Consider the following 14,539-nt stretch of genomic DNA (forward strand, 5'->3'; position numbering starts at 1 on the left):
AAAGGTAATGTACCCTCATAGCCCTCTCCCACTTAGAAAATTCTTCCTTCTTCAGTTTCAAGTTACTTAGTTGGCCAAATTTTTTAACTTAAAACTGAACTCACGTCTGAATATCAGCTTCTACTAAGCCAATGTAGAATAAATGAAATTATTACAACCTGACATTGTGATCTCCCAAGAAGTGCAATGCAAACTATTTAATTATTTCCCCTCTCACTCTTAAAAGAAAATCATCTTTGGTTGGAAATGACTGTTTACACAAAACAATATGTAGAAATTAAAACACTTTAATATAATATAAACATTTCCAGAATATAGACTGATTTTGTACCAGTACTTTTTGAAAGCTCTTTAAAACTATATATCGTCTAAACTTATCATAGACTATTTCATTTTCACTTTCAGAACTAGAAAATACAAAAATACACTGCAAATTAGATTTAACAAACAAAAAAATCAGTCTAAATTTCTTCATAAATTTTTCTTGGAGAAAACCAAGAAACAAATAAACACAACAACAACAAAATGCCAACAACACCAACAAAAACCCAAACAAGGAATGGATTCTCTAATGCCTGGTAATTCTCTCATTTTAAATAAATTATCTCCCATGGGTGAATAATTCACCACCACAGCAATTTGATGAATAGAAGTAAAGACAACCTCATTAAGTAAAATTACATTATATGTAAGAAACGTAATTTTGCTTTGCTTTTTTTTAAGGAAATGAGGAAAAGTAGCTTGAGGAAAAGGCATATTGAATACTTTTACTTCACTTGGCTTTTGTTAGAGGTTAAAGTTAACTCTTCACTTAGGAAAATTCAAATAACAATTTCATGAAACCAACTCTTCAACTTATTTCTTCAATTCAACCTTAAGGTAACAAAACTAAAAAATTCAAAATCCAAGAGTAGACTCATCCCAAAGCATTATCTTTCTTCAATAGGTTTCATTTTCTTTTCTATTCTTATGTTCTTCTTTCTCAGAGACTAGGTTTACACTTCTTTCTTCTTTCAATTCAATTTCAATTTTTATACCCTCAAAACTAAACTTTCCTAAACTGACAATGCCCATATTCACCTCTTCTCTTCTTCATTGGATGTTCTTGTTTTTTTTGTCTAAATCCATTTTCTAAATTGATTTCCTCAATTCATCCTTAGGTAAACAAAATGAAATGTTCAAATTCCTAGAACAGACTTATCCCAAAACACTGACTCTCATATTTTCTTCAATAGGTTTCCTTTTCTCTTATGTTATGTTTTTCTTATGCTCTTTCTCAGAGGGTAGGTTTAAGCTTGTTTGTTTCTTCTTTCAATTCGATTTCAATTTATACACACAAAAACTAAGCTTTTCTGAACTGATACCGTATGCACTGTATCTTTTCTTCACTAGATGTTCCTGTTTGTCTAAATCCATATTAACTTATTTCTTCAATTCATCCTTAGGTAAACAAAACTAAAAGTTCAAAATCCAAGAATAGATTCATCCCAAAGCATTTCCTCTTCAGTCTTTTCTTCAACAGATTTCTTTTTCTCTTTCTTGTGTTTACGTTCTTCTTTCTCAGTGGGCACACCATGGCTTTTTTTCTTTTTTCGATGTTTAAGCTTTCCTGAGCTGACACTGACTTTATCTCCCTCTCTTTTCCTTTGTTGGATGCTCTCGTCCTTCTCTAGATCAGTATCTCCATAACTCTTTTTCCTTTTATGCTTGGACTGCTCTTTCTCTGGCCTTTCTTCACCTTTCTCCAGGTGCCTTCTTCTCTTTTGATGTCTCCGTTTATGACTTGCTTGATGGTCACTGGTACTGTTTTCTGAGGAAAGGTGTTTGTAAACTTCAGATTCTACACTGTATGGGCCAGAGTTATTTTCTTGTTGACTAAGGCTCAGGGGTACTGGTTTTTCTGGGAAATAGTCTCTGATGGGTTGACAAGAGGTCATAGAGTCTAGTCTCTGTTTGCTGTCATGAGCTGGTAAGCAATGAGGTAACTGGTTTTCCACTGCTTGTGAAATACTGTATGATCCTGTATAGATCTGGGAAGTGTCAAATGGGAGTTTTTGCTCAAGCATTCTATGTTTGGGTCTGGAATCAACCATTTCTTTGTACTTATGGGTTTCCATAGAGCTATCACTAATCTTTCTAAAACAAGTCTTTGGCTCTAGTCCTCTGGCTTTCTGCACTTTGATGTAATCTTCAAGTTCATCTTGGAAAGAATCATAAGTCCTCTTTGAATGAGCTGGTAACCAGTGATGTAACTGGTTTTCCACTGGTGAAATATTATATGGTTGTTGGTAGGTCTGGGAAGTCTCAAGTGAAAATCTCTGCTCATACATTCTTTGTCTGTGTCCAGAATCACTTTCTCTGTACCCACAGGTTTCCATAGAATTCTCTCTTACCTTTCTGAAACAAATCTTTGGATCTAGTCCTCTGGCTTTCTGCACTTTGATATAATCTTCCAATTCATCTTGGAAAGAGTCATAGGTCTTCTTTGAATGAGCTGGTAAGCAATGAGGTAACTGGTTTTCTGTTGTTTGTGAAATATTGTATGATCCTGGGTATGTTCGGAAAGTCTCACATGGGAGTCTTTGTTTAAACATTCTATGTCTGGATCTGGAATCAAGTACTTCCCTGTACCCACGGGTTTCCAAAGAACCCTCTTCCATCTTTCTGAAACAAGTCTTGGACTCTGGTCCTCTGGCTTTCTGCACTTTGATATAATCTGCATATTCATCTTGGTAAGAGTCTTGTGTCTTCTTTGAATTCTTCACTAAATTGATAACAATGGATTCTCTGCAAAGAAGACAGCAGAAAGTTACTTAATAGGTTATTTTATTCTGAATATTTTCTTTGCTTTCAAAAAGATGAGTCTAGAGAAACACAAACAACAAAAGCCCAAACCAATTTTAAAAGCCTACTGCAATACAAAAGCTATAAATCATCACTTTTTATGCCAAAACGAAGTAGGAGGGATTGTGAGATATCTCCCATGTACCTCACAATTTTTTATGCACGCAAAGATTTTCAGGGCTGAGATAAAAGGGAAGATGGGTACAAAGGTGCAGACATAGTTGCTACAGTCTTAGTACTTAAAATGTAAGGCATGTGGGGATAGTGGGAAAGGACCAATAATATTTAGTGCCCTGAAGATGGTCTGATCGGAATGCCCCATTATTTTAAAAGTTTAAATTAGTTCCACACAGAGATCTCAATATATAATGGCTATTGATTTCTGGAACCCTAAGATTTAAAAGAAGAGTCTAAATGAAGGTTAATTTGGTTAATTGGACAATTTACCTCCTAAGTATTTTGTATTTCTACTTTGAGTAACATATAACAGAATAAATATAATATTAACAGAAAACACTATGCTTTGATTTTTAAAGCAACAAACCAAAAATACAATAGCCAGATGCCCCTCTATCCTGCTACCTGACTTATCGGTCACTAATTGTCCACTTAATCCTCTCCTCCATAAAACAACAGAATAAAATGGAAGAATTATTTATTGAGCTCCTATTATGTGCCAGGCTAGGCACCGTACACATATTTTTAATATTTCATTTTAACCACTTCATATTAGAGCTGTCCAAAGTTATACACTTGTTAGAAAGAGAAATCTGATATTTCAATCTAGATCTAACAGCAAGACCTTTGTTCTTAACCACTGTACTTCACTGGGAGGAAGATGACCAGATCGCTGTATTTCCTGGAACTAAGTAACCTTCCAGGAATTATTTGAGTTTGTATGGCTCAAGAGAATGATCCTTTAGCATCTCCCCAGAGAAGAACAATGCTGTCTGGTCAGGAGGGGTGCCAATTATCTGGCTCTGCCAGCATACTATCATTGCTAGAGAACTTCCCTAGGGGATTCCAGTAGCATGTACTATGTGACAAACACCATCAACTGTAGCAGTATCAACTCATAGGGAAATAAAAGCCTAGAAAGTTTGTAAAATATATGCAAGGTTACTTGACAGAAGCCCTGCTCTTTGGTGTTGCAGGAGCATTTTGGTAAAAGATACTTACTTAATTTGGTGTTCACTTCCTTGCATATGGGACCGGAACATTTCTAAAGATGTAAAGGTGATATTACAAATATGGCAAATGTAGGTTCTCATACTAAATGCTGAAAAAACAGAGAGTCCAAGTTAAGAAGGTCAATATGGATACACTTAAAATCCAAAGCTGGACAGGATTTTACTAGAAATCATCTACTGAACTTTCCCAATTTAAAGATGAGACCCAGAGATGTCAAAAAACTTGGTCAAAGTCAAAGAGCCAATCAGTAATAGAGATAACCTCTCAAAGCCCATGCTTCTTGATTTAAAGCCCAGAATTCTTTACATTTCACTACACTGTTTCTCTAACCTTGGCCTCTTTCCTAGGCAACTGCTATCTCCTTGCCTATTGTTAATATATGGAAATGCAGCAAGCACTTCAAATTTAGTACGCCCAACCAACCTAAAACCTGAAATGTCCCAAAAGGTTAAACAAAAACAAATTTTTACTCTCTTACCTGAAATCACTGTAGTGCATTAGTTTACCAAAAGTAATTTCCACAGACAGATTTTAGAAAGGAGAGAGGTTCAGTGAGCCCCACTCTCAGGATAAAAGCTGAAAGCAAAATTCTAAAGCAAAACTACTAGTTACCACTTCCAAAGAGTTAAGAACTATAGAATAGGTATACTATCTACCTCTCTATTCTGCTTCTTAGGTAGAATTGAAAGGGGATAAGTTAATCTTTATTTTCTTAACCTCATCATCCTTCCACTTTCTCTTTGGTCAGAAGTAGCAAATAATAAATTTCATAAGCTAAATATAAAATAATCCTACTCTAAAGAAGAGGAAATAAATTGGTGGCTGCAGTAATTTTAGGGTCAAGTGAGGTCATGTTTTAAATCAAACAGCAACTTAATCATTCAAAGGATGCTAAACTAATCATTATCAAGTGTACTAGCCTTGTCCAAGCAAAGATTATTCACAGAAACAGGAGAATATTATCAAGGGGAAAGAAAGATGCTAACTTGGAAAAACACGAGGATTCTGCTTATTACCGACATATACTCTAGTGAACCAGGAGAGCTCAGCAGGTTACGCCAAAGACTGAATGAATGATTCCTTATAATTATCCTCTCTCCCAGTGCTCTGATTTCGTGTTCACAAAGTTATTTTTTGATTATAATTTGTTTCCTATATTCTTTGATACCAAAAAAGGGATACCCTGGATGATAGATTCAAATTTTAAAAACCCTGGGAACTGAAAAAATATACTCCTCCTACCATAAATCAATACTAGAATGACAATGTATTAACTTAAATTAAAATGTTTCCCAGACATCTCTGATAAGAATTAGAGTATTATATAAATATAGATCCCCAAGCCCCTTCCCTGGAGAACATAATACGATATCTGTGGGAGAGGGAATTTGTATTTTAACAATACCCCAGGTAATTATTATTAGAGAATGTGTGGGAAATACACTAATGGAATACCTTTCTAGTTCTTTGATTATTTATCAGTGTTTGCCAAGTTTGTTTATGATCTGATCAAGTCCCTGATTTGAGGTTGATCTACCCTGAAGATTCTGGACTTCCTGCCAAGCAAAGGACTAAATCTAGGACTATGCATGCTCATGACAAACCTTTTATAAAATTATTAATGTCCTTATTTAACAAGTGTGAAAATTAAGGCTTAGATTCACTTGGCCAACACAAGACATTTTGAGAGCACTCAAGTTACGTAAGATAAGCAGGAATCCTGGTTTCTTCTAGCTTCGTGGTTCTCAATGCTAGCTACACATTAGAACCATGTGGAGAACTTTAAAAATATTCATGTTACAGTTCCACATCGGGGCATTTAAATCAGAATCTCCTGGAGTGGAACCAGGCTTTCTTACTTTCTGAAAGTGTTTTTAGATGATTTTTCTATACAGCCATTGTTGAGCACCACTGCCTAATATTGAGCTAACGATCTTCATTATGATTATAAACTCAGATTATATTTGAGGTTTTGCATATTTGTTTAGTACTTATACAGTATATAGTATACATAATGTTCTCCTCAGTTTCTCCTTTGTTTCTTCACAAATTGGATCAGAAGATTATAAATAATATTGGGAAGCCTGGGCAGGGATTGAGCATTTGCCTTTGGCTCAGGGCATGATCCTGGAGTCCCAGGATCAAGTCCCGCATTGGGCTCCCTGCATGGAGCCTGCTTCTCCCTCTGCCTGTCTCTGCCTCTCTCTCTGTGTCTCTCATGAATAAATAAACAAAATCTTAAAAAAAGATTATAATATAGGTAATAGAGGGGCCTAGAGAAACTGCAGGTCACATATAAAAATTCGAGAGGCAGTTCTGGAACTGTGGTCTGATTACTATTACTTTAGCCCTTGTCTTTTTCATACATTGATATTTTCTATCTTTTTCTAGATATAGACATCTCAGAAAATAATATATATAAATGGTATAAACACTTTCTGTGAAGATATGAAGCCTATTTATTGGCTCCAAGATCAGAATTCCTGGTCTACTCCTTCTGTAACATGCCTCCACTATGTTTTTCTTTTCCTTATTTATTTTTTCTATATATTTTTATTGGAGTTCAATATGCCAACATATAGCATAACACACAGTGCTCATCCCGTCAAGTGCTCCCTCAGTGCCCATCACCCTCTTTTCCTTTTTTAATGGAAATATAATTAATATATAATGTTATACTAATTTCAGGTATACCAGCAGAATGATTCAGTAATTTTATACATTACTTAGTGCTCATCAAGATAAGTACACTCTAAGTTTCTTTTATCCACTATGTTTCTTATACTTTCTATTCTCCCATCTTAGTCTGTTCCTCGGTCTTCTCTAACTTTGTTGCCCTCAGCTCTGCTAAGATTCCTTGTTTTTGACTTACTCCAGAAACTCAAGCTTCTTTGCATCTTGTACCTTTCAGAATCTTCCATAACCTAACACTTGTGATGCCCATTTTTCTCCTAATCACAGCTCTATTTTATAACTCCCCAGACTAAGATCTTTGTTTTCAAAGCACAGATTAGGGAAATGCATGTCTTTATAGTCTAACGTTGTGGTTCTCAATCCTAGCTCTATATTCTAATCAATTGGAGAGTTAAAAAATAGGAAACAAAACACTAATGTGTAGGTCCTAGGGATTCTAATTTAATTGATTTGAGGGATGGCCTGAGTGTTGAGATTTCTAAAAGCTTCCTGCATGATGCTAACATGTAGTCAAGGTGAGAACCACTGGTCTAATAGTTTAAATAGAAAACAATTGAGAGCTACATATAAGCAAATACGCAACTTAGTGTGAGATTTACTTTTTGAAAAAAAAGAACAGAAAAAGTCTAATTTACCTGTTTTAAAGTTATGACAGGCGAACAAACATTTCAAAAAAAGTAACATTTGTTAAGGACCTATTCTGTGATGGGTACTGCATATACCGCTTCAACTTCATCCTTTGACAATCCTGTGAAGTAGCCTTATTTTCACTTTACACCTGAGGAATCTGAGATACAACTGGTTAAGTGACTTCAAACATATCTATCAATATATATTTATCCTTCTTCATGACACTGCCTCTCAATAAACAATTAGCAAATATTGAGAAAAACTATGTACTTATTACCATATAAAGTCCTGAGATGGATACTGCAGAATAAAATATAATCCATTGTCTCAATAAGGCTAATTCAGTTAAGGGGCTATAATTAATGCAATTGGCAACGAACAGTGAAGTCTATGAGAAATCAGAGGAGGGGGAGAATACCAGTAGCCAAAGCAGTAAGGAAGTTATGATGGGTCTTGGAAGACAAGAAAGGATTTGAATTATAAGGAAGGCAGATAAGGGCATTCCAGGGGATGAAAACAGTATCAGATATGGCAGAGGCAGAAATAAGCATGATGTACTGGCTTCAAATAATCTGTTCAATAAACACTAAGCACCTATGTGGCACCAAGCATCATGCTAGATTCTAGGGGCACAAGATGAATAAAATGGGCAGGTTGCTCACAAATCCAAGTGAGAAACAGATATATAAACAAAGAATTTCAGTCTCACTTGGTAAAAGAGGTATGCTTAAGGGGTATTAGGAGCTCAAAGAAAGCAGAGGCACTTAGCACAGTATGGGGATCTGAAGAAGGCTAATGGAAGAGATGATGCCTTAGTTAAACTTGGAAGGATGAAAAATAGTTAACTTGATGAAAACAGTTGAGAAGACTATTGAACGTAGAGGGACTAGCATGATAGAAGTGTATTAGTGTTTATAAGAACTTAAAACTTGGAATTGTTGTAGAATAAAATATAAACAGGACAAGATGGGAGAGGCAAAAGGGTGTTAGATCAGAGAGATATATATGTTATGCTAAGAAGCCTAGACTTTTATCCTGTGTAGTGGGAAACCTTGAAATGCTTTAAGTAGTAAATAACATGGTCAGCTATGTTTTAGAGAAATCTCTCCTCTAGCTGCAATATAGAGGATAAATTTGACAGGAACAAATTTCAAAGTAAGGAGACTACATGCATGTAAATAACTAGACCAGGCAAGAGATAAGGAGGGCATGGGCTAGACCACAATAGGGATAGAGAAGAGCAGGAAGATTGGTGAAATATACCATTAAAACTGGCAAAACTAAAAAAAAAAAACCTGGCAAAACTTGGTGACTTAATGAATATGGGAGATAAGTTTACCTGAAGGGTGTGAGAAGGGGAAGTGTAGAAGAATGGAAGAGAGTCTTGGAGAGTGGTGTAGGTTTTGAAATCATTCTGAGAGGAAAGCGAAGGAAAAGGTAAAGGATTAAGTGGGATTACAAATCCCCAGAAATTAGATTCCAAGACTCTGTTGAGGTACCCAATCTCTAGCTTTACATAATTTTCCATAACATCACTCAGTATCCTGAATATAAAAGTAGAAAAGGTGGACTGTGGAACTGATCCAGAGTTGAAAACTTGCTACTAAGGAGTGAGAGAATAACAATGACGTATATGCAAAACCTTCCAAAGGGTGGTTACAGCACTGAAGTGTGAAATGATGGTAGTGGAAATGTAATAGAAGGGTCTAGAAAGGAAAAAAAAGTTCTAATAAGACTTGGTAAGATTTATTGATGGACAGGATATAGGAAAATTAAGTAGTCGAAGATGCCCTAAAAGATTCAAATGTAGGTGACTAATAAATAGTGGTACTATTGTCAAAGACAGGAATCTTGGGAAATTCAAGTTGGTTTTACAGAAGATTAATTCAATTTTAGATATGTTGAGTTACAGGTAAAGGTGAGATATTTAAGTGCAATAATGAGGCTAGAAATTAGTAAGATAAATAAAACAAATACAATAAATAAAAAATACATACATACTTTAGTTCCATATCGTTATGGTAGCCATTCCTGTGCTAATAAGATCTGGGCTGGATGAGGGACATGAATAAAGCAGTGAGAATGATGAAGAAAGAGATTAGGTATAGTAGGAACATATATAAACAAAACAGATAGGGAAGTAGGAACATATATAAACAAAACAGATAGGGAAAAAGGCAGAGACAGAAAGAAGGTAGAAAATGAGTAATGAATGAAATAGTTAAGGTGTCATATATCGAATTGTATCTGTTTTACCACTTGCTCGCTTATAATATGGGCTTCTGCTGTTCTGTTCTTTGAAATTCTCATTAGCTAATTTAAATTCTCTACCTATTTTTTAATCCTTCACTGTTTACTGTTCTTAAAATGGAACAGTCAAAGCAGGGCGGAAGTTTGTTCTCTATTATGCTAATGGACAGCACTCCCTCCCTGGCCAGAAGAAAATTTCACCCAAATCCTCCTCTTATTCTAATAACCTTGAAACTTCAGAATGATAACATGACCCTCCCTTTAGACGTGATCAGATTATATACACTTCTTATAGCTGACTCAGTTCCAATTTTACCTAATGCCAGCCATTAAACTAGAAGGTACTTATTTCAGATATCCTCACTCCAGCAACAGGATGAATATCTTAACAAGTAAAAGTCTTGTCATTTCTCCAAACATCTATGTTCAGAAGCTCTACCACTTTTATTTCTGTACTTGCCTAAATCAACATTCTTTAAAATTCTAGATAAAAACACAGACCTCTATCTAACTTTTGGGGATTTGTTGAATCACATTAATTAGGAAATTTAAAATAGTACAAATACAGGGTTATATCACGATTAATAGTTCACTGATTCTATATTGAACTAATCTCTACTGAGGTAGGCCTACTCTGTGCCAGTTTCTCTCTCTAGCACTGGAAATACAGATGAGTTACATAAAATACCTTCCCTCAAAGACCTTACATTCTAGTGGGAGATATAAACACATGGAGAGAAAATTAGACATGCAGGCTAAGGAAGCACAGAAGTTAAGTCTTGAAGGAAGTGAAAAGGCTTCCTGAGAAGTAGCATGTTAAAGAATGATTAGGAATTAGCTAAAGAAGAGGAACATGGAGATGTTCCAGGCAAAATGACAGCATGAACAAGGGCACAGAGACAAGAAATAGGGTAACGGTTTCTGGAAACCATAAGCAGTTTGCAGGTTCTGACCTATACAGATCATGACAAGAAGTAGCAGGGGATAAGCCTGGAAAAGATAGGCAGGGAGGCAGGGACAAGATGGTAAAGAACTATGAAGCTTAGATTTTTATCCTCAGAAAAATGAGAAACAGTTGAGGATTTTTAAGTAGGGAATGACATGGAAAGATGTGCACTCTAGGTGAAACACTCTTGTGGTTAAATTGAGGGTAGATCTGCAGAGACAAAACCGATGGCAGGGAGAGTAGTTAGGAGGCTGTGGCAATATTCTAGAACAGTGCTTCTCAAAAGTTACTGTGAATACAAATCATGTAGGGATCTTGTCAAAATGCCATTTCTGATTCAGTATGTCTGCAGTGAGACCTGAGATTCTTTTTTTTTTTTTCTAACAAGCTCCCAAGTGATGCTGATGATGCTGACCACAAGCCACACTTTGAGTAGCAAAGCTCTAGGAAAGATGTTGAGGGCCTGACCTAGTATGGGAAGAGTAGGATTGGAGATAAGGGAATAGGCAAAATAGTCATGGCTCGCTGTTTCATTATAAAAAGTGAAGAAGGTAGTATTGTGGGATTCACATTTAACTATAGGTTTCTACTCAGAATGACTGAGTAGAGTGAGATGGATATGAGGTAACCAGGTAAAGCAGTAGGTGCCAGTTGGATATATGAGTCCAAAGCTTGACAGAAAGGTCATTAAGCATACAGATAAGAGATGAAATCAGGGGAACAGATAAGATCTGTTTGTAGAGTAAGGTCAAGAATGGAGCCACAAGAACACCTACATTTAGGTAATGAATTATATTTAAAAAAAAAAAGAGCTTCCAAAGAAAACAGAAAAAAACAAAAACAAAAACAGAAGAACTAGAGCATAAGGAGTTACATATGACGAAGAATAGGGCTTCAAGGTGGGAGTAATGAGCATTTTCAGATGAAGCAGAAAGGTCTAGTAAGAAAAGAATTGAAAAATAACAGTGACGGGAGGAAAAGAAGTGGGTGGAAGAGAGAATATGAAAAAGGAATAAAATACGCTAGTAGTGAGAAGGTGCCTGTGGGGGGAAAAAATGAAAAAAAAAATGGTTAGAAGAGCAAGTGGATTATTCCAGTCAGGATCAGAATCTTTACTGTGCCTGAATTCTTGCCACTCTATCTCCTTTGTTAATTCTCTCTCTTTCCCACTTCTACCAATCTAAATCATATACTTCCTCTATGAAGGTTTTCTGAACCATGATGCTTCACTCCCCTAGTTACCAAAACTATGTACGGAAATTCATGTCTGTAGCCTCTTTCAATGAAGTGTTATTAACCCAACTAGTTTATACACTTGCTCCTTCAGGGAAAATGGTATATCCTCATTTGTATTCCCAATAATGACTAGCCTAACACCCCAGAGACACTTTAGCCATACTTAGTGACTGAAAATATAATCATGTGACACTAATTAAAAATACTTCTTTATGTACCTATGATATAACATGGAGCCATGGGAATACCTATATATGATTCTATAATTAATAAAGGTCATCTAAACTTTTCTGAGTCTCATTTTCTAGAAAACTAACAGACAGAACTAGATGGACTCTGAAGTCTTTACTCATCTAAAATTCTATGATCCTATCAGTACTATCAACTTCCTACTCAATAAGAGCAAAATGATATATACATAAGCCAGTATGCTTTATAAAATATAAACTTCCTATGAAAGAGTTTTGGGATATTTTTACTGTTTACCATTTGCATCTGAATTTGCTGGAAGAGGTTTCTCTCTTATCTTGTCTACAAACTTCTTCCTAGCTTCATTTCTTTTGTGTTTTTTCCCAACATAATGTTGCTGGGCCATTAATGGACTATTAAAGGAAGCAGGACAGAGCTTGCAATACTTGTTTGGATTATTCAAATCCAAAGCACTGCTGGAAGAGGAAGGCATAGTCTTGTCTTTAATCCCACCTGGAGGAGGCTTGATCGCAAGGGGCTTCAGAAAAGTTGATTCTGCAGAAGTAGTAAGAGGCACATCTGCTGAAATAGTTGTAATGAGAAGTGATCAACATATATTCAGCTATTAGAGCTGCATTCATTATAAAGTATTAAGGAAATTCAGAATTCTTTAAAAACCTGCTATCTTTGGACTTTTTCCACACAGGGCTGTTGGATAAAGGTACTCAGGTTAAAAAGAATTTCATTCTGTGAGAATAGAAATTTGAAGACAAGTCTGTCACCAAGTTTCTCCAACAAAAGTACAAGAAGGAATATTAGCATCAGGCATTGGCTAATTATATTCATTGGAAAAATAGATGAAAGCATGAAAGCTTAGGATGGTTCTTGAAATCAGTTAGGGAAAAACAGATGGTATCAACTTCTAAGTTGGTGTCTTTCCAACTTAGAGTAGCCCAATAAGTCTAGATCTGTGTTGTAACAAAATAAAATTTATGCAGTTGTTTAAGGCTACAAAATTATGTGTTTCCACAATTATATAGTTTTTCAGAGCTATTAGATTTAGTATCCTACCTGAGCTCAAATTGATGAATTTTGGGGACTAAAAATAAGACTACAAGATGCTTTCTATTATAGGGCATACTGATTCTAACCCCCTTTAGATGACATAAGAAAAATAAATATACAAAATTAGACTAGAATAAGTTTAAAAATAATTCTGGTTTAATTTATTAAGAATATAGTATGTTTTAATGCTGGATAAGGCCTACAATATGAGTTAGAAATTAATGTTGGTAAATTTTCCATGCTAGGCATGCCTTATTCCTAAAGTGTTTAACCTAGTGGGAATGTGGTAAATTATTTATTCCAGTGGATTAATCATCTTTTTTTGTTCTAGCACACAAAATTCTCAAAATACAAGTTTGGTTTTCCAGGGTACACTCTGCTACCTTAGACCAGAAGTGAGATCTTTGGGTTAAATTTCTCATGTGCTGGTGACTCAACATTACTAGAAAGAGGCAATGTTTTAGAGTTCTCTATATCTTTGGGATCTAGCATAAAACAAGTGATCATTACTGACTGAGGATGTTGGTGGTATTTTTTCTTTATATTCATAAAAAGAATGAATGATTAGGGTAGAGGGAGATTCCATAACTTATTTATTTTTTGCTTATAGTTATAGTCAGAAAATGCTACACCATAAATATATTATGGTGAAAATACTAGTCTGAACACACATATGAGATAATGTTTTACAAAGTATTAAAGAAAAAAGTGAGATAGATGGCAAGGGGAAGTATATGAAGGAGATAAGATTTTATGATTTGATTAGAAATGGAGAGCTCAGGCTGCTTTTTGTTGTTTCTCTTTAACAGCATAGAAAATAACTTGCTTTCATTTGTATTTAATAAACCGAAAAGGAAAGGTGATAACGTTTCTTAAAATTAAGTGAGCAATTAATAATCTCCATACTATTAACAAAGACACAGAAGAGATTAACTAGGAAGAAGAATAATCAAGTTATTACTCCAGAGTGAAAGTCTCTCCAATTAAAAAAAAAAAAAAACTTGGATAGCAAAGTTGGAAAAAAAAAAAAAAGAAGAACGAGAGACCGTGTATTGAAGCTAAAGAGGTGAATGTAATCTTACCCATCTCTGGCTGAAATCCTGATGGAGATACCTGATCATGCTCCTCCATTAACTGCTTCAGTTTTTTAGCATGGACTTTTCCCACATAGTGAGACTGAGCAACAACTGGGGAGCTAAATATCATGTTGCAGAGATCACAAAATTTGTTTCTGTCCACTACTTCACTCCTATGCACCTGAAATAAGCACAATCTTGTTAGAATGATTTGATAACTCAAAGTTTAGAATTACGACATCAATATAGGTCACTCACCTGAAAATTCCTAACATCCATCTTCATTTTCTTACCAGGCACTTCATTTTGTTCCCCATGCATTTGAAAATAAAACCTAACATTTTGAGCATGTTTTTCACTCTGAAAAAAGATATAATATGACTTTGTTTATTTAATAACAGAGGCATCCTGAGTTACA

At 35.3% G+C, this 14,539-nt stretch overlaps 1 protein-coding gene across 19 annotated transcripts in view; it reads right to left on the reverse strand.

Moving 5' to 3' along the window:
• Positions 1-271: 271 nt before the first annotated feature.
• ZMAT1 (zinc finger matrin-type 1) overlaps positions 272-14,539 on the reverse strand; it is a 31,069-nt gene continuing 16,801 nt past the window's right edge. For 2 of the 19 annotated variants that reach the window (XM_026006621.2, XM_072744702.1), the window contains exons 3-7: positions 14,380-14,481; positions 14,128-14,302; positions 12,494-12,559; positions 4,024-4,123; positions 272-2,787 (exon numbers count right to left, since the gene is read on the reverse strand). In XM_026006621.2, the coding sequence (XP_025862406.1) occupies positions 1,464-2,787; positions 4,024-4,123; positions 12,494-12,559; positions 14,128-14,302; positions 14,380-14,481 (1,767 nt within the window). In that variant the 3' untranslated portion in view covers positions 272-1,463. Of the gene's footprint in view, positions 2,788-4,023; positions 4,124-7,364; positions 7,520-7,636; positions 11,373-12,277; positions 12,563-14,127; positions 14,303-14,379; positions 14,482-14,539 lie in introns of those variants that run through there. The other 17 variants (XM_026006619.2, XM_026006624.2, XM_072744699.1 and 14 more) reach the window with 14 other exon arrangements.

The sequence above is a fragment of the Vulpes vulpes genome, chromosome X (genome assembly GCF_048418805.1).
Source record: "Vulpes vulpes isolate BD-2025 chromosome X, VulVul3, whole genome shotgun sequence".
NCBI classification, from domain to species: Eukaryota; Metazoa; Chordata; class Mammalia; order Carnivora; family Canidae; genus Vulpes; species Vulpes vulpes.